Source organism: Panthera onca, chromosome C1, assembly GCF_046562875.1.
Source record: "Panthera onca isolate mPanOnc1 chromosome C1, mPanOnc1 haplotype 2, whole genome shotgun sequence".
NCBI lineage: Eukaryota > Metazoa > Chordata > Mammalia > Carnivora > Felidae > Panthera > Panthera onca.
Window position 1 is genome coordinate 161,707,149 of NC_138346.1, and position 20,351 is coordinate 161,727,499.

The 20,351-nt window shown below is 37.1% G+C and overlaps 1 protein-coding gene across 1 annotated transcript in view; it reads left to right on the forward strand.

The window, feature by feature from the left end:
* The first annotated feature begins 6,442 nt into the window (after nucleotides 1-6,442).
* Nucleotides 6,443-20,351, forward strand: part of NEGR1 (neuronal growth regulator 1) — an 855,325-nt gene continuing 841,416 nt past the window's right edge. The window contains exon 1 of the mRNA XM_060626826.3: nucleotides 6,443-6,879. Within this exon, the coding sequence (XP_060482809.1) occupies nucleotides 6,704-6,879 (176 nt within the window). The 5' untranslated portion in view covers nucleotides 6,443-6,703. The remainder of the gene's footprint in view (nucleotides 6,880-20,351) is intronic.

The window sequence follows — 20,351 nt, forward strand, 5'->3', positions numbered from 1 at the left end:
ATGTGTTTTTCATCAGAAAAAAAAAGATACTATGTACACGGGTGGCTTTTATGAATTTGCAAAGGTATTTTATATAGTCCTTTAAAGTTATTCCACTTCAAACCTGGCTGGTTTTCTCTAATCTTAGGGAAAACAATGACTTACTTCACTATGAATATCATAGCTTACTAAAGAGAAATAAAAATCCCAATAGTTGCTAGAAGTGGTCACGGAATGAAATGGCAATAGCTATTTTCTTTCTACTTAGGACCATGTTTTAAAGCCATGCTTTCACACCTTTGCTATGAAAACTTAGTGGTAAAAATTCATCCAAATTAAAAATCACCAATTCCAGTCAAGATGGCTTATAAATTTATACAGTAAGGATCTGCTCCATATATATATATATATATATATATATATATATATATACACACACACACACATATATAACACCCTTCACAGCAATTAACTTCAAAAAGGATCACAGACTTAAATATAAAACACAAAACTGTATAATTCCTAGAAGGCATCTTAGAAGAAAATCTAGGTGACCTTGGGTATGGTGATGCCTTTTTTTTGATACAGCACAAAACACAATCCATGAAAGAAATATTTGGTAAGCTAAAATTCATTAAAATAAAAAAAGCTTTTGCTCTATGCAACATAAAGATAATTAGAAAACAAGCCATAGACTACGAGAAAATATTTGCAAAGGACACATCTGATAGAAGACTTTTATCCAAAATATGCAAAGAACAAACTCTCAAAACTGAACAATTAGAAAATAGACAACTTGATTAAAAAGTGAGCCAAAGACCTTTATATACATCCCATCAAAGAAGATATATAGATGGCAAGTAAGCATGTAAAAAGCTGCTTCACATCATATGTCATCGGGGAATGTGAATGAAAATGACATACCATTACACACGTCTTTGAACGGCCCAAAGCCAGTTCAATACTAACTCTGACAATACTAAACTCTAGTGGAGATGTGGAACAACTGGAATTCCCACACAGTGCTGATGGGAAGGCAAAAATGGTACAGCCCCTTTGGAAGACAGTTTGGTGATTTCTTAAAAAAGGTAAACATACCCTTACCATATGATTCAATAATTCCACCACTCCTTGGCATTTACCCAGAGAAGCTGAAAATGTATGTTCACACAAAAACCTGCATATGGACATTTTGGCTTTGTTTATAACTGCCAAAACCTGTAAGCAATCAATGTATCCTTAATTAGGTGAATGGATAAATAAACGGGGGTACATTTAGACAATGGGATATTATTTAGTACTAAAAACAGATCAGCTATTAATTTATGGTAAGGCATGGAGGAAACGTAAATGTTTTATTACTGTGAAAGAAGCCAGTCTGGAAAGACAATATACTGTATGTTTGCAAATATATGACATTCTGGAGAAAGCAAAACTATGGAGACAATAAAAAGATTAGAAGTTGCCAAGGGAGAGATGAATAGGAGAGAGCACAGAGGATTTTTAGAGTAGTGATGATACTGTGTACGATATTATAATGATGGATGTATGTTATAATACATTGGACCAAACCCATAGAACGTACAACACCAAGAGTGAAGCCTAAGGTAAACAATAGACTTTGGGTGCTTATGATCTGTCAATGTAGGTTCATCCTTGTTTAAAAAAAATAAAACTGCCATTGTGGCAGGTGATGCTGATAATGGGGGAGAGTGTATAAAGGAAATCCATGTACCTCTCTTAATTTTGTTGTAAACCTACAATTTCCCCTCAATAAAATCTTTATAAAAATATGTATACAAGATATATTGTATATATTCTGCAATCAGAGCTAGAACTCTTTAGGAAATAAAAAGAAATAATAAAATAGAATACTAGTTTGAAAGTGTAAGATTTTACATCCATGTTCTTCCAATAGAAAATATTTAAATTGACATATAAATAGATGCGCTTGAGATCCCCAAAGTTCTTTTGGAAATAGGTGAGGAAAAACCTTAAATAAATAATGATGGAGGTAATTATTAGTTTTTTTTTTCAGAACCCATGTAAATATGTGATGATAAATAGTCAAAGCTGTACTCATTGTCTTACAAATGCAAAGGATAAAAATTTTAATACTTTAAAAATAATTTCCACCCACATTTATCATAAGACTTCACTTTCTGATTTAAGTACTTAGGTGAAATTTTCAGAGCCATTCTATGGGAATGGTTTGAAACACTTTGAAAGTATCATAGATATTCTTGCACCCCTCACCGCTCCCACTTCTTATCTCTTTGCTTAATATCTACATTTAATAGATAATGTGATAAAAATTGTTGAATTAATAACTATATGACTTTTGCAGAGAGTCAATGGTGAAATGACTTTGTTTTTCCTCTCCTTTATTCAACAGCCATTTCCTAAGTGCATACCCTGTAGCTGTCACTATATAGAGAATACAAAGATTCAAGTTAGTTCTTAGAACTGACATCTAGTGAGTAGAGGCCTGGGATGCTGCTAAACATATTCCAATGCACAAGACAATCCCCACAACAAATTAGCTGTCCCAAAATGTCAAAATTGTCTAGCTGGAGAAAATTTTCTATAAAGGAATATCTTCCTGCCCCCACCAAAATTCTTTGTAGTTCTCACAGTGACCTGCAAATCATTACTATACGTCAGTTTAAGTTGGCAACGTGTTCCAAATTTAAACCAGCTTAATTCAAAGAGTCAATTATGGCCCCAAGCTAGGGAGCTATTATTCATATGTCCTGATTATAAGGGCTACCTGACCAACTCTCAGGAATTACAAAGTGCTCTCATTAGCTGTTTCCATTAGCTGGGACCTGTACCTAAAATTTCTCATGCCAAACAGTAAGAGCATGAAAGAGGTATATGGGTCTACACACTCATCATCAGAAAACAAATGTGAATTTATATTCTACATTTTTTCCTAATATGAATTTAATTTACACTGTAAAAATAAAGCTTGTTAAACTATGAAAGCTTAAGAAACTTCCTTATAACTACCTTTCCAACACCTCTGAGGTCTTAGGGCATGAAAAACAGGGATGTAAACCAATCTAGATAATGACATAATCAACTATTGCACACATTGGGCTCCACCTTTCTCCTTCCAAAGGAACTCAAATTAGTTTCACTTTTTTTTTTTTGAATATTAGAAGTTGAGCTTTGAAAATAAAATAAATATACATGATTCAAAAGGAAGTAGTAATTCATTGCAATCCCAGTTCTTAAAACTCTGTCCAAAAGAGTATCCTACATCTTACAATAACCATTCCAATCCTTCCCATCTAAGAAGTTCAAACGATGCTGTTACCTCTTCGTGATACTTTAAAAATGTTCTTCTAAGGAACCATGTGGTGTCTGAGCTGGGAGGTTTTCTTTCTTTCATTTTGTTGTTACTTGTTTTTTTGTTCTGGCTTTCCCTCAGAAGAAGCCAAGACTGCCAGAATTTAAGCCTCTGCTTGTTAGAAATTGTAGACTGCAAAAGCAAATATTGGAAACCCTGTAACATCCTCTCAGAAATATACCCTTAGAAAGAATGAAGACAAAAGAAAGTCATAGGAGCTTTTAAAATCATATTCCTCCCTAGTCAGAAAGGCAGAAAAAGTACACATAGTAATAGGGGCTACCTGATGTATATGAAAATAATCTTCCCAGTAGTCCATGCATCTATAAACTGGGTTTAGTTATTGCTTCCTTTGGATAGATTTTGTGAGACTTAAGTGCTTTATGATCAGTGAATGGCAATTGAGATAAAAACTAGAAACAATGAAAATAAACTCTTTGCCTTTAAATAGAAGTGGTTCCAGTTTCCTTTTACAAGCCCGAAGGGTTGTTGTACATATTAAAACTGCTGCACAGCTCCATCCCTGGTCACAGAAATTCTCCCCCTCCCTCTCCCCTCCCACCCCCCCCCCCCCCCGCCAAGATGTCAGATCTCTGGGAAACAGCAGTTACAAAAGGATGCTTTTCATAGCTTGTACTAGAAAACGCTGGCATCCCATCCTTGCATAAAATAGCACTAAACTGAGTCACAATGCCGGAAGCTGTGCCTTCTGCTTCTTTTCAATGGGATCTAGATCATTTCTAGAGAAAATATTAAATAATACTGCATAGTTTTGCCCATGCATATGACATGCTGATTCTTCTAATCTCCCGTTTGCCCTAGATAATTTTAAGCTTTATCCATCAGTGTACCACGGGAGAAAGAAAAACACAGTTAACAAGATGACAGTGTTATCTAGGTATTTGGCACCAATATTAGCAAGAGTCTGTCATTTGACAATTATTTCCCTAGCATACCAGACGGTAAAGAAAATGTTTTCATTCATCCGCAAATGACTAACATTTTATCGATGTCTCAAAATGCGGTTGAATACTACTGCACTCTCAATTTCTGAGCCGGGTTTGAGAGTTAAGCTTGAATACTAATAACAGTAACTCCTGCTGCAAACGTCTCGGTTAATTGCCTAGCCTTGGAGTGTCAGTTCAACAGAGAGGCGATGCTGGTTAGGGGCTCTTGAAGCAGCCAGTTTGGTGGTCACAGGTGATGGGAACACTTCCCTTTCCCCGTTTCCTCCCATATATCCTCATGCACTGCGATAAAAATCACCCTGAGCACCGATACCGCCAAGCAAAACGACTCCCTGCCTGCCTCGTAAAGAGCTCAGTCTGGGGAGGCAGCCGGATGCTGACCCCTGCAGAGATTATTGCTTCTGTGCGCTTTGCCAAAGGATCCTGCTAGCATTATGGAAAACGAGTTAGGGATGTGCGGTTTTGCTTTATTTATTTCCTCCAAGGGAAGAAGGACTGGAGTCAAGGCGAAGAAAATCTTCAAAGACTGCTTAAGGGAAATGAGGGTGGTGGTGGTGGTGGTGAGCATATTTTTTTAATTACTTGTTTCTCTCCACTTCCCTGCTCTGCTTCCCAAACTCCTCACTGAAGAAGATTGATTGGCGTAACTGCTATTGACTCCAGCCTCGGTTCTCGCATTGATCTGTAAATGGCCCGGAATAGCTAAAGGGTCTTGAATCTGGAAATGAGTTTAAGAAGCGAAGAAGTAGGAAAGGGTAGGGGGCGGCCCCTTGCGCAGCACCTGGCTCTGCCTTAGGCCAGGACAGCGGCTCCCAGCGGCGGGGCGAGCGGTTAGGAGGCTGCGGTGTGCGAAACAAGAGGGAGCCGCTCTGTGTCGCGAGGAGGAAATCTGTCCAACCTGGTTAGGAGGCTGTTAAAAAAAATATAACCCCGTGACTCGTTAAACCCGAAAACTCTGCCCTGTCTAGATTCGGATGCACTGATCATTATGCCTGATAGGCTCAAAGGGGTTAAACTGCCTCTTACATAACAGGACTGCCTGGCTCTACACAATTAAAACACTTGATTGCAGTCTCTTCCCGACTGCGTCCAGCCTCGACCCGCCCCGTCCCTCCCACCGCGCCTGCGTGCCGCGCGCCCACAGGCCCGTGCGCGCGCATATCACACACACACACATCCACACACACCCTCTGCTTCGACCATGCCTCACACACACACCGTTTAGTGTCAGCATGCACGAGGGACGGGTAGCGGGCGCCCTCCAATCCGTATTGACTGACCCAGTAGACACACCAGCTTCGCTACCGCAGGGCCTTGCACGCACCCTTTCAGGTGCCCTCAAAAAGCAGCGTTCCCGCCACCGTCCTACCTATTTCCGAAAAGAGGTAAAGAGTGAACTAGTTGGCCGGTTGTAGCCAACTTGTCGACTGTAGTGCCGTCGCCCAAGCGAGATTGGAAAAAAATAAACAATAAAATCTCACGGTCCTCAGCGTCATGATGGCGCCGACTACAACTTGGAGTACTTTAAAGTTACGGTGTCTCATGAGGTAAAACGCACCAGAGAGGAAAAGCAATGCGCCCCTCGGCTCTCTTCACCTCAGCACCGACGCGGAGACTTTTCTAGCAAAACATCTCTAGTGCACATGACAAGAAGGGTAGCATTTTGTCTAAGACCCAGCTCTCTTTTCCTCTCACTTTGCGTAATTGTGATATACCTCCTCGGGATTTTTTCCCCCGTTTTCTTTCTTTTTTTTCTCCCCTTCATCCCCCCCCCCCCCCCCCGCCACCCCGCTGCATCCCCAGTCCCCGGGCGGGGTTGCTAAGGAAACGGCCGCTTGGCAACGCGCGCGAGCCCGGGGGCCAGCGGCCGCCGCTGCGCCCCGCGCTGCTTCTGCTGCTGCTGCTGCGATTGCAGCCGCCCGCCGCCGCCGCTCGCCCAGCCTCCGCCGCCGCCGCGCCTCCTCCCTCACTCGCCGGCGCGCTCGCCTCCTCGCTAGATGGTGTGCGAGCCGCCCGAGAATTAGACTCACTCCGGACTCGGCCAAACGCAACCGAGAGGAGGTGTAGTGTGGTGCCAGGGGGTGGGAGGGGAGGGAGGGAGGGAAAGCGAAGAGGAGGAGGGGAGGCAAAAAAAAAAAAAAAAGAGAGAGAGAGAAACAACAGCCAACAACTAGAGGGGGAAGGAAAAAAAAAAGAAAGGAAAGAAACCCCCCACCCCCCCACCTCCCAAAACTCCCCCCACAAAATAAGAAAAAAAAAAAGAAAAAAGAAAAAAAAAAAGAAAAAAAAAAAGAAAAAAAATCCTGTGGCGCGCCGCCTGGTTCCCGGGAAGACTCGCCAGCACCAGGGGGTGGGGGAGTGCGAGCTGAAAGCTGCTGGAGAGTGAGCAGCCCTAGCAGGGATGGACATGATGCTGTTGGTGCAGGGTGCTTGTTGCTCGAACCAGTGGCTGGCGGCGGTGCTCCTCAGCCTGTGCTGCCTGCTACCCTCCTGCCTCCCGGCTGGACAGAGTGTGGACTTCCCCTGGGCGGCCGTGGACAACATGATGGTCAGAAAAGGGGACACGGCGGTGCTTAGGTAGGATGAACGGCGTGCTTTTCGTACTTGTCTCAGTCTTTCTTTCTGTGTCTCTTTCCACCCTTCTTGCTTTTATTTATTTATTTATTTATTTAACCCCGAGTAAGAATGCTGGTGGTGATCACCATCAAAAAACCACACCGCAAGGAATACAGGTGCTGCTTCTGCCCGGTGCCTGGCCCCTTGATGCTGGGGCAGGTAGGAAGCTGGACGCGTGATGCTAAAGCACTTTGCGGGAACGCCAAGTAGCCCAGGGATGAGTGAAGTGTGAGGTTTAGGAGGGGCAGGTGCCACTTTGAAACTCAATTCACAAGGTCTCTGTTTTACTGTCATGGGGTACTCGTGGAGAGTCTGACAAGTTTATCAGGTTTGTTTCTATTTTACTCTAGCCTAAGCGACTTTTTCAAACTGCTGCCTCCCTGCTCCCATTTATTTTCCCTTTCACTTGGACACTTAGGCTCAATTTCTCCCTCCTCAGCTTTCTTTCTTTCCGCTGATCGTTTTCTCCCCTCTCTCTTTTCTCCCTCCTCATTTTCTTTTCCCATTTTCCCACTTCCTTCCTACTCTCCTTTTCCTATATTGCCTCTTTTCGTCCCTTTTCTGTGCTCTCTATTCTTTCCTCCCTTTTCTATTTTCTCCTCCTGTATATCTTCACCACTCTGATTTCTGATCATATTTAACCGCCTTTCCTCCACTCTTCACCTTTCTCCATCCCTTCTTTTTCTCCCTTATTAATGTTCCTATTCTGTGGTCTTGTCTCCCTGTGTTTGACTCACATTCCCCATCCTTCTTCCCACATCCTTTCCCATCATCGTCACATACACATGCATGTTCCCTCTGAACCCTTACAGTACCATCTTCTCACACTCACAAAGCTCTTTCCCTTAAACACACTCACTCACATACTCTCTGTTTCACATCCTCACACACACTGGCCCTTCCGTGCTCTAACAGCCACTTTCATATTCACGTTCTCTTTCACTGTTTAAAAGGCACACACTCCTTTACCGTTCCACACACTGTCACTCTCACACATGTGTACACATGGTCCCTCTCTCTCTGTTTCTCTCTCTCTTTCTCTCTGTTTCTCTGTCTCTTCTTTCTCCTTTCCTTCCTCCCTCTTTCCATCTTTAGCTTTACTTCTTTTTCTCACCCTTCTTTCCTCCCTTCTTTTCCCTAAGGTTGAGCACCAAAATGTTTTGTCATTAGTGAACATCCGTAGCCCGATTTTACCCCAAAGCAACACTGCAGAGTGAGATCCTGGAAACATTTTTTTTTCTCTTGTGAAAATATGAATTGATGATCAGCAGTGCTTAGATCTAAACAAGGCTAAACACTCTTATTCCTTCATTTCTCATCGCCCTACCTTCTCCCCCTGTCACCCCCAACTGACGTACACTTCAAATCTCCCTGAAAGATCTTCTTTCTCTCCACTGGGTGGTAGTTGGCTTGTAAGTGTGGATGCACAAAATCAGTATACGCGGCATGTCTAAGGTGAAAGAGAGTAGGCTATGTTTCTGTTTGAATTGTGCAACATATTTTAAATTTAATGATCTGGGTTCTGGGTGTGGTATATGTTTTACACCTTCTGAAACATGCTTATGAGTCCAAATTTGTGTGGAATACTATAATAATTTCTGACATACCCTAATAACTAATATGCTTTTATAATATATGTTATCTTTGCTGCTGTAAATACAAAATGCCACTGAATGTATACACAAATAACAAATAATTTGTTATAACTTTAATACCTTTTCATTGCTGGTAAAAGCTATGAATTCTATGTCACATAGAGGCTATAAATAAAATGCACATTTTCTTTTTTTTATATTAAGTTTGTTTTGGAAGTTTGAACAACAGTGGTAAGAACGAAACACTTCAGAGGCTGCAAACACGTATCATGGGGGCTGCAATCTATGTGTTTGTAGCAGTGCACTGCTTATTTGTAATGAACATTAACATTTTCAACCTAAAGGGTTTGATAGACTACTTGCCTTTTGATGATATATCTTGGCATTTTATTTCTAATGAATCTAATACATGCTATGGCTAACTAAAATAGCTGGAACCACATTCTGCTTCTAGGAGACCTATATTTAGTTCACCCATCACTTACAATAGTGAAGCTTCTCTAACTAGTGGGGGCAATATCTTTCTAGTGTTATTGCTTTGGTGCAGTCCTTGTTTACTTGTGTACGTGGTACCACATCCATTTATAGGCTGTGTCCTGAGTTTTGTAATATCTTAATTAGAGAACTTTTGACTTTTAAACTTTTTAGAAAGAATAGAATCTGTCTCTTCTAAGTGATTTTTTTTTTTTTTTACCGATTACGGTGTTTATTTTTTTAATAAACAGAAAATTTTGTGTCATATGAAACAGAAATCCTATCAGCATTACTTTTTACCCAAAGTAATTTGGGTAGTACAAATTCTGTAATTCTCTAGGGAGTATTCCACTTTTTACCTTTCTACATTGCTCATAGGTTTTTAAACTATTTTAATGTATGCATTTATAAGAAATTTTCTCTCTGTTAAAAAAATGTTAAATTGTATGAGTTGTTTTTCTTGACTCTTCTTCTGCATCTGGCATTTACTCTGTTCATAGACCACTACAGACAGAGCTTAAGGACTAATTGAGTGTGTAAGTCAGGTGCCACATTTCTTATCAAAAGTAATGTCATAGTTATAGTTTATGTTTTTACATTGGAGACTTAGAATTATATTTGATGGTATTCTCTAATTAATTAGGAAACAAAACAAAACAAAATTTACCCTCCTGCATACACCCCCTCACATCAAAGTACAAAAATCTGGTGTTCAGGAGAACACTTTACTGAATTACATGATATCATTCATTAAGCTTTACCCAGTAGGCTCTATTTTTAATGTAACACATTCCTCAAAAGTGTCTCTAATAAAAAGCAAGTAGTGGTATAGCAGTTATCAAATAACTTTAAGAGCTAAAGGCCCGAAAGTGCAAAAATGTCGGTCAGTGACTCTGTTGCTTGTGGTTACATTAATGAAACAGAAGTTTAAAGGTCAAATGATACATTTCTATCTTCTAAATGCCAGAATGTCTGTTTTAGAGAAAAAAAAATCAAGAAAAACAAAAGTTTCCCTAAGTGGCATTATGATACGAAACGGAAATCATTCTGTGATCTACTAACTATATGTATCATTTTATAAATCATCTTCTCTGTTTAGCTTAAATAGTGAACTTATAATGAAATTCCATTTCATAATTGCAGCATTCTTATCATTTGAATTTTGCCTTTAAAGTTAGTGAAGCAATATATTAAATGTCAAAATTCCCCTTACTTCTAATAATGTTATTCACTGATAAATCTCTGAAGGATTCACTTGAGCTATTTGGACCTTCTTGATAATGTATTTAATGATACATCTATTCAATATAGAGAATTTGGTACCTCCTTTACTTAAACTTTGGATTTCATTAAATGCGTGCATGTCTTAGAGTGCATTGTAATTTGCTACAAACACACATTAATATTTGCATTAATTTATTAAATATTAACTTAAATTGCTACTATGTTTAATACATATTTTATTTTATGTATTTTATGCCTAACAAAATTTGTTAATCTGCATGTGGAGAAATTAACTTTTTCTCCAGTCTTCAAATTGCATTTTGTAGCACATGGAAGATAGGAGTTAATGTTTCCTGGGGTGACATAGCAAAGAACAGAAGATGCTAGAACCACATTAGTCACATTGCAGGACCCTCTGTTTCTAGACCTGGAGAATCAAGGGGAACATAATAAGGTTCTGGATCAGTACATCAATTTCAGATGACTTTTAAAATATTGGTTTGCAGTCGCTTTAATGTGAATCAGTTGCTTTATTCGTACCTTATTAACAAACACAGCTATGTTAACATGTCCAAAATGTGTAATATTCTTTGGAAACAATACAAGGAACATCCTCATTTATATCCTCACAGTGCCTGAACATTTTCTTAAATACATGTCATTTTTAAGTTAATTCTTTCAATCTGTTTCAACTTCAGCTCTTCTGTATGAATTTTGTACATTTTAAGCCGCCTTCCTGATATGAATTCAAAATATCCTATTCTCTGCTTGTCATGCTTTAATCAAAGAAAGGAAGAGAGATTCTTTTCTTAAATGTGATATCTTCTTTTACCTTAGCAAAGTTGAACACATGCTGTCATTTTAACACTGTAGGTTTGAATGGAGGTTATATGAGATCCCAATATGATATTGTAATATGAAGGACGATTTTTGCTTACAGCAGAGAACATAGGGCACATTTGCACAGAAGATATTTTCGTTGGAAGCCACAAAACTTTCGCAAGTAGATTTATAAGTGGATATGATGAGTATTTATCACTTCTTGGAACTATTTGTCCTATACATTCGCCTTTTGATTAGACTACATTAATTAGTTTGGTTTGAAATGCATGCTATTGGATATAAGAAAGTAAAGGATTTATTTATGAGAATGCAGAATTACCTATAGTAGTAGAAATCAATTGTGCTGTGCTTTTGGTATATCATTGGATTGTCTAATATTGTCTGTTGAGTCATTCCTACACATTGATGCATTACATATTTCAAATACATTGTTCAACTATGTAGGTGATTTCAGTTTAGAATATTAAGGCATTGTTTAAAGACCTATAAGCTTATTAAGTAGTGTTGAACAAATATTTTTAAAATTCTGAAGTTTTTTTCCCTTCTTTAAAAAAGAAGGGGAAATAGATTATCTTACTGAGTCATTTGGGAAAAATGTGTTCTAGAATACAGAATAAAATGCTACACTGTTACCTGTAGTGACTCGCAAAGCTGTTCAATTAGCATGACACATTGCTTTGTATATTAATACACAATCATTTGTTATATTAAAGGACAATGTAGTATTTTAAATTTTTTCTAGGTAAATTTATTTTTCCTAGTCTTTTCAGTTTAGAAGAATTGATAAACCCATGTGATTGTATAAATCTCTGAACACATTCATGTTAATGAACTACTTATTTTAAATAGATTGGCTTTGAAATTAAACAGCTCCATGAAATAAGTTATTTTTTTGCAATACCTGACCTCTCAAGAGCTTAGAGGAATGTTCACATCTTGTTTGTGACAGTTCTGGGCCCAATTAACCAGTCCAACCTTTGTCCTTCTGCTACCCTAGGCTATTGGAGATAGATGGTAGAGCTAATCCCTGAGACAACATTTCCCAGTCAGCCACTGTCATCTGCCTTCAGGTTGTGTAGTTGCACGATGGAGGGGAGTTTGGGGAGATGAGAGGACGTGATGAGTGAGACTCTCCATTCTTCATTGCTTTGGGCAGCATCCAGCAGTGTCTCCATCTCCCAGGGGAACCTCTTTGTTCCATCCTCCACTGGATCACTGGCTCATGGACTTCTATTTACACTCTCATCTATTCATTCTCATATCTTAGGAGTAGTAGTGGCTTCCTGCTCTTCTAATTTCCTGAGCTGTCTTACCATTACCTATATGGCTTCTCAGCTTTTCTAAACACTTTGTAATCAGTTTCTTTCATTAAATCCCTCTGTTTTAAATAACCTGAATGTTTTAAGTTTTGCTAGTGGAACCCTGATTGATATATAGTGAAAGGTAATAGCTTCAGTTATTTTAATTATATTTGATTAAATGACTACTTTGCCCATGGCATGATAAATGTTGGTTACTAGCACTAGATATAGGAGTTGTTTAGGGAGACATGCATAGAAGTTAAACCATAATGACATTAGGGCATATTACAAAGAAGAAAGATTTTCCTGCACCCAGATTATGGTGAGAATAATAAACGAAATGTGTAAATATTTAATTAAATATACATTGATTAATAATATTTGAGTTAATAATGTTACTATGGGTGGGAACATAAAGAAGCTGATGAATATATATTGGCAAGATTCAATAATTCTTTCTTTCTTTCTTTCTTTCTTTCTTTCTTTCTTTCTTTCTATTGACTGAGCAAAAGAGAAGAAGGACTAACCCCTGTTTGTGGATATGGGATCCGAATGCTGAGATAATTCCTACAGAGTTGCCTATTGAAATCAATAGGAATTAAAGGCTTTTCTTTTATGAAGCTTAATACCTGAGGAACTAATCAAAATTTCCAGTTTCTAATGAAGTATATAGTCATAAAAATGCACATGAGTCCAGTGTTTTGGCCACTGTAGAAATTAGTCTCTCAAGCCATTTGAATCTTATGATTAGAAATCAGATCACTTTTCTATAATATCCTGTTAAGAGATAAATTAAGACATAAATTCGTAAATAAGGTTTTCTTTTTTCTTATTAGATCATGTGACATCTTCTCTAATTTCTTCAAAATACCTTCTGAAAGGCACTTATGTAGGTGTCTGGTTCCAATATAAACAAGCATTCACGATAAAGTTCTACCTTTGGTATATTTCTCCATACTTTTGCAAGAAAGATGGCATCTTAAAACCATCATTGATGAACTGACTCTCTCAAGGATGCTTAAGAGAGGATTTCTGAATTGGGAGGGAACTTGGACTTCTTGATCTCTGCCATGCCATCCATTTTAAAGTTTTGCTGATCTATTATAGATTGTCATTGACACTTCCTACATATAAGAGAAAATAGAATTTATTGCTCTTTTTACCTAGGAGAATCATATTACCTGCCTTTTGGCTTTTGTATAGGAAATTTTAAATTGGGTCACATGCTTTTTTGTCTGGTATTTTATGGATTTCAAATTCACCAGTGGAAACAAGAACTTCTCAAACTACTGGAGAGTAAAATGTAGGATTTTCCTATATGGCCATAATCATTATCAAACTAGATTTTAATTTTTTTAAATGTTTTTATTTATTTTTGAAGGAGAGAGAGAAAGAGACAGAGCATGAGCGGGGGAGGAGCAGAGAGAGAGGGAGACACAGAACTTGAGGCAGGCTCCAGGTTCTAAGCTGTCAGCACAGAGCCCAATGTAGGGCTCAAACTCACGAACTGTGAGATCATGACCTGAGCCGAAGTCAGATGCCTAACTGACTGAGCCACCCAGGCGCCCCTCAAACTAGATTTTAATTAGTCCCTTATATCTAAAAATGTAGTATCATTTGCAAGATATTGAAGAAATTTACTAACAGCAGTTTTTTTGATATTTTGTTAAAATGTACTTTCCTGTTCTTTGCTAATTTTGATATACAAACCACCTGAGTGTGTAAGTGCTATGACTCTTGTTCATCTATTCCTAGACCTTAATACAGAACCTTACATTTTTCAGGCTAACATCTATTATTTTTTACATTAGTGAATCCTTGGAAGAATAAGCAAAGGGATAAATGTATTTGTTCTTTAGTTTATTAATTGTTTCACATTTAATGATTGTGTTATATTTAATACTGTGGCAGATCTACATGTTTGTAATGATTAAGTACTTTTTATTGAATCTATATATCAAGAGTCTCTGCCTTACGTAATTCCTGCAGAAGTCCTAGTGGGTTAAGATACATACATTGGAATCACTCAGTATCTTTTAATTGCAGTGCATAACCTACTAGTGGGTCTTGAAGAAAGGTACTGGATACTAAAGGCATTTTTTAAATTAAATGTACCAAATAGAGTAGAAGGCATTTTGTGTAATAAAGATAAGTCTTGTCTGATAAAACTTTAGTGTGTGTGTGTTTATGTGTATGTGTGTGTGTGTGTGTGTGTGTGCGCATGCACATGCTGTGGCAAGATTTTAGATGTATTACTGAGGGCTTCAGCAGGGAGAGTTTGAGACACAGTGGTATGGTTGTAAGATTTTGAATTGTGGTTATAATTTTAAGAAGATCCAAGATTTTAAGTTATATAGGAAGACTTTTGCCATTTACAATTATAATCATCAGATAAGAAAGACAGTTCAAAGTAGCAAAATGTCTGTTGTGACCTCCTAACATTTTTTTCTGTTTCTACCTCAACCCGTGGAGCTTCTTTTTCCTTTCTCCTAAGGATTCAATTAAATCAAATCAATAAAGATACAGGGGTAGAGAGAACTGGCTGATAACTCTCAATTATGAAAAGTAGCTATATGCCCCAAACCAGAGCAGCACTTTTGTATCATTCCAACCATCTCCCAGAGGCAGGTCAACAGTACTTTATAAACCACAGGGTATTGATACTAGCTGATAGAATTTTAATGTGGTCATATGGCTTTGATTTATAATGTTGAAGAGGTTATCTATTAGCATAGTGGTTTCTAAGCCATATCAAGTTCTGAATCCTGACAGAGGACCTTTGATGCTCTTAAGCATCCAGCTGGCATGGGAATTGGTCTTTTAATCACTTTTTCTAGGAAAAGGGGAATATAGGAAAGGAGGAATTTGGCAGGGTTGCCAGTGTTAAGTGTTGCTCTTTTGAACAGTAGCCAGTGCATTATACTTTTCAGATAGCTGGTAATTTGTTCAATTTAAGGAAAATGTTTATAACCCTTTTCGGTCCAGAACTAAATTGTTCTTCAGTGAATTTCACTAAGTTGTTTGGATATAGGTCCAGTGTCCATGATGATGCTACAAGATAGGGTTTCTTTAAAGCTATTGCCATAAAGTACTGAAAAGTTTTGGATGATTTAAAAGGGCCATGGGAAAAATGTGTTCTGTTGTCTTCAGAAACTCCTTTCCTCTCATTCAGCTAAATTAAATTTAGAGATATTAAAAGGATTTAAGAGACATTGTGAACATAAGAACAATAATCAGAAGACAAGAATATTGTTTGTGTATTCTTTGCAATAACACTACATACTGTTGTATTGGGATATTAAATGAATAAATCAAAGGAATCATAACGTTTTCCTAATCTTATAGATAAAATATTTCTTATAGGAGAACATATTTAGATATATTTGCTTTGTAAGTAACCTGTTTTCCATTAATGTCTTGGTAATTGATCAGCAGAGTTGATGGCACCTCTACTGGTTAACATATTGCTTGACACATTATTAGTGTTGACTGAAGCACTCAAAGGAGAGAAGGAGTAATGGGCAAGGGAGGAAGGTGAGGAAGGAAAGTGTTATGCTATATGAGTGACTTCTGATCAAATTACCTAAAATTTTGAATCACTGGGATGACATAAAATTAAGCCCACAATTTGTACTATATTATAATAAAAATGAAATAATAAAAAAATACTATTTTGTAATAAAAAGAATACATTATAGTAAAATAATTCCCATAAAATGAATACATTTCATTTTATATAATTCATCAAATAATTGGAATAATCCTAAACCTACACGCTTCCCATAATAAAGTGATGTATGTTATACAAACTGAAGTTCCAAAATCATATTTTACATTCGGATATATGTCTCCCTTCCAAGCTACTAGTCCATTTATATTTGTTTTAAAAAATACCTAATAACTCCATATCTTGGCCTGCAGTGCGGTCAGGGGCTAATTTTTTGGAATATGTTCACAACAGGAAATTATATATAAATCTTTGAATAATTGCTTTCCTGTCTTATTGAGCATATGTCACTGATCGATATTTTTTTGCTCATACATCATTAATGTAGAATAATAGATATAAAAAGTTACTTTTGCTTATGCACAGAGTTTATCTCCTTTGGTATTGTTTAGTTGTATTGAAACCTGTCATGCTTTGAGGTATCCAGAATGATAGTTATGAGAATTTGAGTTCCTACTTCTCTACTTACTGGCTACATGACCTTGAACAAATAAATGCCTTACCCTCACTTTGTATGTCCTTAACAGAACTACATGGATTATATGAGATAATACACATAAAATGCTACCACAGTAACTACCACATAGTAAGCACTAAATTTATATTAGGTAATAATTTTGTGTTGCTTTTCTTCTCCTACTATTAATCTGAAATTTGTTGTCACTATTTACTTATTGGTATGGGTATATATTTCCCCATTTAAATCATTGATTCAATTATGTGTGAAGCATAATTTACAATATGCTTCACAATTGTACAACTGTACAATATTCAATGAATATATATTTTTGCTATGATTTTGTTAAAATAACACCTGTTGAACCCCAGGGTGTCAGATAGTGAGCTGTGACTGAACAACAAAACCACAAGGGATACTGAATGAAGTAGAGATGTTTATTACTCACAGGTCCTGGAGGAAGCACATGGCATACTGCCAGGGGCCTTAGGGAAATCTCTCTACCTAGGTAGAGAGATCAGCTGAACTGGAGTACATACTTTTATGAGGGTTGATGGGTGGAGTGTTTTGGGGTCTTGGTTCAGATCAGGTCAATTCTAACCAAAAAGAGTAGAGTTTTATCTTAGCTTTGCACAAGGGGAAGGTACACAAGAGGAGGCAGGAGAGAATGTTGCTCACAAGGACTCCTTGAGGAAGTGGTATCAGGAACTTGGATTTGCTTATGTCTCTTCTGGAGATGCACAAGTGAAGGGGCTAATGTCAGTGCGTTCAAGGCCCCTGCGTGCTACTTGGCAGCAATAACATGGGACAGTTTAGCTAAACACTTGGCATTTTGTATTTTAAAGATTCTGTTCAGTGGACATGATTGTGTTTTTGTTATTGAGCCTGATAAGCAAATGCAGTAACTCCAGGAACCACAAATTTTATGCTCAACAGACTGATGGTGATTTGACTCACTTAACATAAAAGTAAGAATATCACTGTAATTAGGTGGTCACATGAAACATCGAGAACAGAGGAAGAAATGAAAAGAGACAGAAGAGAAGACATGAGAGGGATTAGAAAGTACAATATGATGGCAGTGGAATAGTTAGAGGGTGAAGATTAACATTTGTGACAGTTTAGGAGAGAAGAGGTGATAACTGGTGACAACATTGGAATAGTCGATAAGAGGGTGAGAATAAAAAAGAAGCCAAATGTGTGTTCTGGATAGGGTAGCAAATAATTCTTCAGGATTAGATATGCCCTTACGTTTCTTTAGGGCATCTGTATGTATGCTGAAGGTAGTACAGTTAGAAGTAGTCTGTATGGGCAAGAACTTTCCATCTATATTGCCATTTATTCATAGACAATACACTTAGGAGAAGCTCAGAAAATACGCTTGCTTTAATTTTGCATATTTGCCAAATGCATAGCAGAGTGATTTAGGTTCATAATCATGACAAAGCCATCATCATCATGATTCAGATTTCAACTAACAGTCACTGTGTACCTACTATATATGACATACTTTCACAACAATATGCAATAAGTTATTGCTTTCCCAGTTTTATAGCCAAGTAAATTCAGGCTTAGAAAAATAAGTTAACCTGTCCCAGGTAAAATGGGTAGTAGCTGAGTGAGAATTCAAATCTAGATCCTTTTATCCCAAGTTCCATGGCTTTTCTACTATCTTGTGTCTCTTACTAAGAAAAAGATCAAAACAATGAGTAAATTTATTGCTAATTCATCTATTAAACACTTATTAAGCACTAGTTGCATTTTATTTGCTGATTAGCCAACAATGATAAAAAAAATCAAGGTATGTTATATGTATGAGGAAAAATGAGAGATTGTAAGTGAGATTAAATGCATACATCTATTACATACTCAAGTGATTGGAAAATAGTGAATTCTTAAAATTATAAATATTATGAAATAAAATCTCTCATCCAATGATTTCATCCCTAATGATTAGAAGTTACTGATAATACAAGGGAAAAAAATGAATGGCTTTGAATACATTTATATAGTGAGGCATTCATTGGCTATTTTGTTGAATTTTTACAACAGACTACAACTTTTCTACTTGAGGTTTGGAGAAACAAACTTATAGAAGATGAATAACTTCCTGAACTTTAATATAGGTAGTAAATGGCATAACCATGGCTTGGTGCTAGGCTTGTGTGCCTCCGTGGCCCATCCTCACTTTTTAAAAAAAGTCATAATATTTCTTGGAGCATTTTGTGTACTCTAGTCCTTAACAGAAAGGAAAAGCGGTAGTTGCTTGCTATAGTATTCTGAGTTCCCAATTAAGTCATTTGAATACTAATTCTGGCATAACTCTCAACAGCTGAACCAAGTTGATTTCAAATCCTTCTTTGAAAAGGGTTAGGCAGCCTAAGGAGCACCATTATTTCCCAAGATAGATGGGAAGATCAAAAAAATTCAAAGACCTATAAAAGATGTTTTTACTCCAATTACATTAAACATGTCAAAAATGTTTTTGAGTCTTATGCTTAACTGTAGTCAATGGATAAAATGAAACATACTGAAATTAGATAGGTTGCCTTTTCTGTTAGCTGGTAAAAGGAGTGTATATAGTTTATAGCCCAGTTGAGTGAAAACTTATTTTTCATCTGATCGTATATAATTTAAGCATCTTCTTTAATGTGTTTATTTATCTACCTTCCCAAGGTTTTAGGTGTGCACCCAAGAGGAGAGTTTCATGTTGACTTGTTTTTTGTCTATCCAAGCTTTCCCAAAATAAAGTCCTATTTTTGTCTCATATAATTCAAGAATATTTTCAACCCTTCTAGCCCCATTCTAACTCTTCCTTTCCTGAATTCCAAATTTCTACACCTTTCAATTTTACAGTGTTTATTCTGTCAATTTTTCATTATGATATACTGTTATATGTTTGATTCTGCAAAGGAATATAACAGCTTCTGTCTTATACAGTACTCATTTACTTATATTATTGCAAATCCTTCACAGAGCTTTGCATATTGCTTTTTGTATAGAATATATTTACTAAATACTTTCATTGATCATTTTTCTTTCTTCTTTCAGGAATTTGTTTTGTATTGTTTCCACTAATCATATAGTTTTTTCCATAGGGAACATGTTCTTCCAGATATTCATTCACCTGTTTTTTCAGCATATATTTATTGAGTCCGCATCAGACACCAGACACTTTCACTAAGTTTGAGATACCATCATGATAAGAGATAAGGTTCCTTGCATTGAATTTACATTCAATGTAGTTCAACCTGTATCCTTAAACAGTGTTGTACCGTGTAAAGAACTTATGTTTGACTTTCTACTTCACCAATTATTAGTTCTGAGATTAATAGTTTCTGAGACTCCATTTTCTTGTCTGTAAAATGGAAATGTTGATAGCTACCCCTGTACTTACTGTAAATCCTAGTACTAATGCCAGTGAATACTGGTAAATACAATGAATACTGTAAATCCTAGTAATAATGCCGGTGGATACTGCCAAAAGCCGTGTTCTGCACAGTGGTGCTCAATGTCAATGTCTTTTCTTTTTCCCTTCCTCAGTCTTCCTTTAATACAGCTGTAACTTATGGCCAGGACTATCTACTTGAAGGAATTGTTATATGTTATACTTCCTGCATTCTCTGTTCCCCAATAACTTCTGAGACTCACCTAGTTTTAATACAAGGCATCTTTCTGGTACTGTGAAAAGTAGGTTTAACCTGAACATATGATGAACATCTCATTTATCTTGTTTGTTTCTTGGACTCATTTTTTTTTCTTCTAGGATGTTTTACTTCCTTCATACTGTGCTCTCTTTTGAATAATTTTGT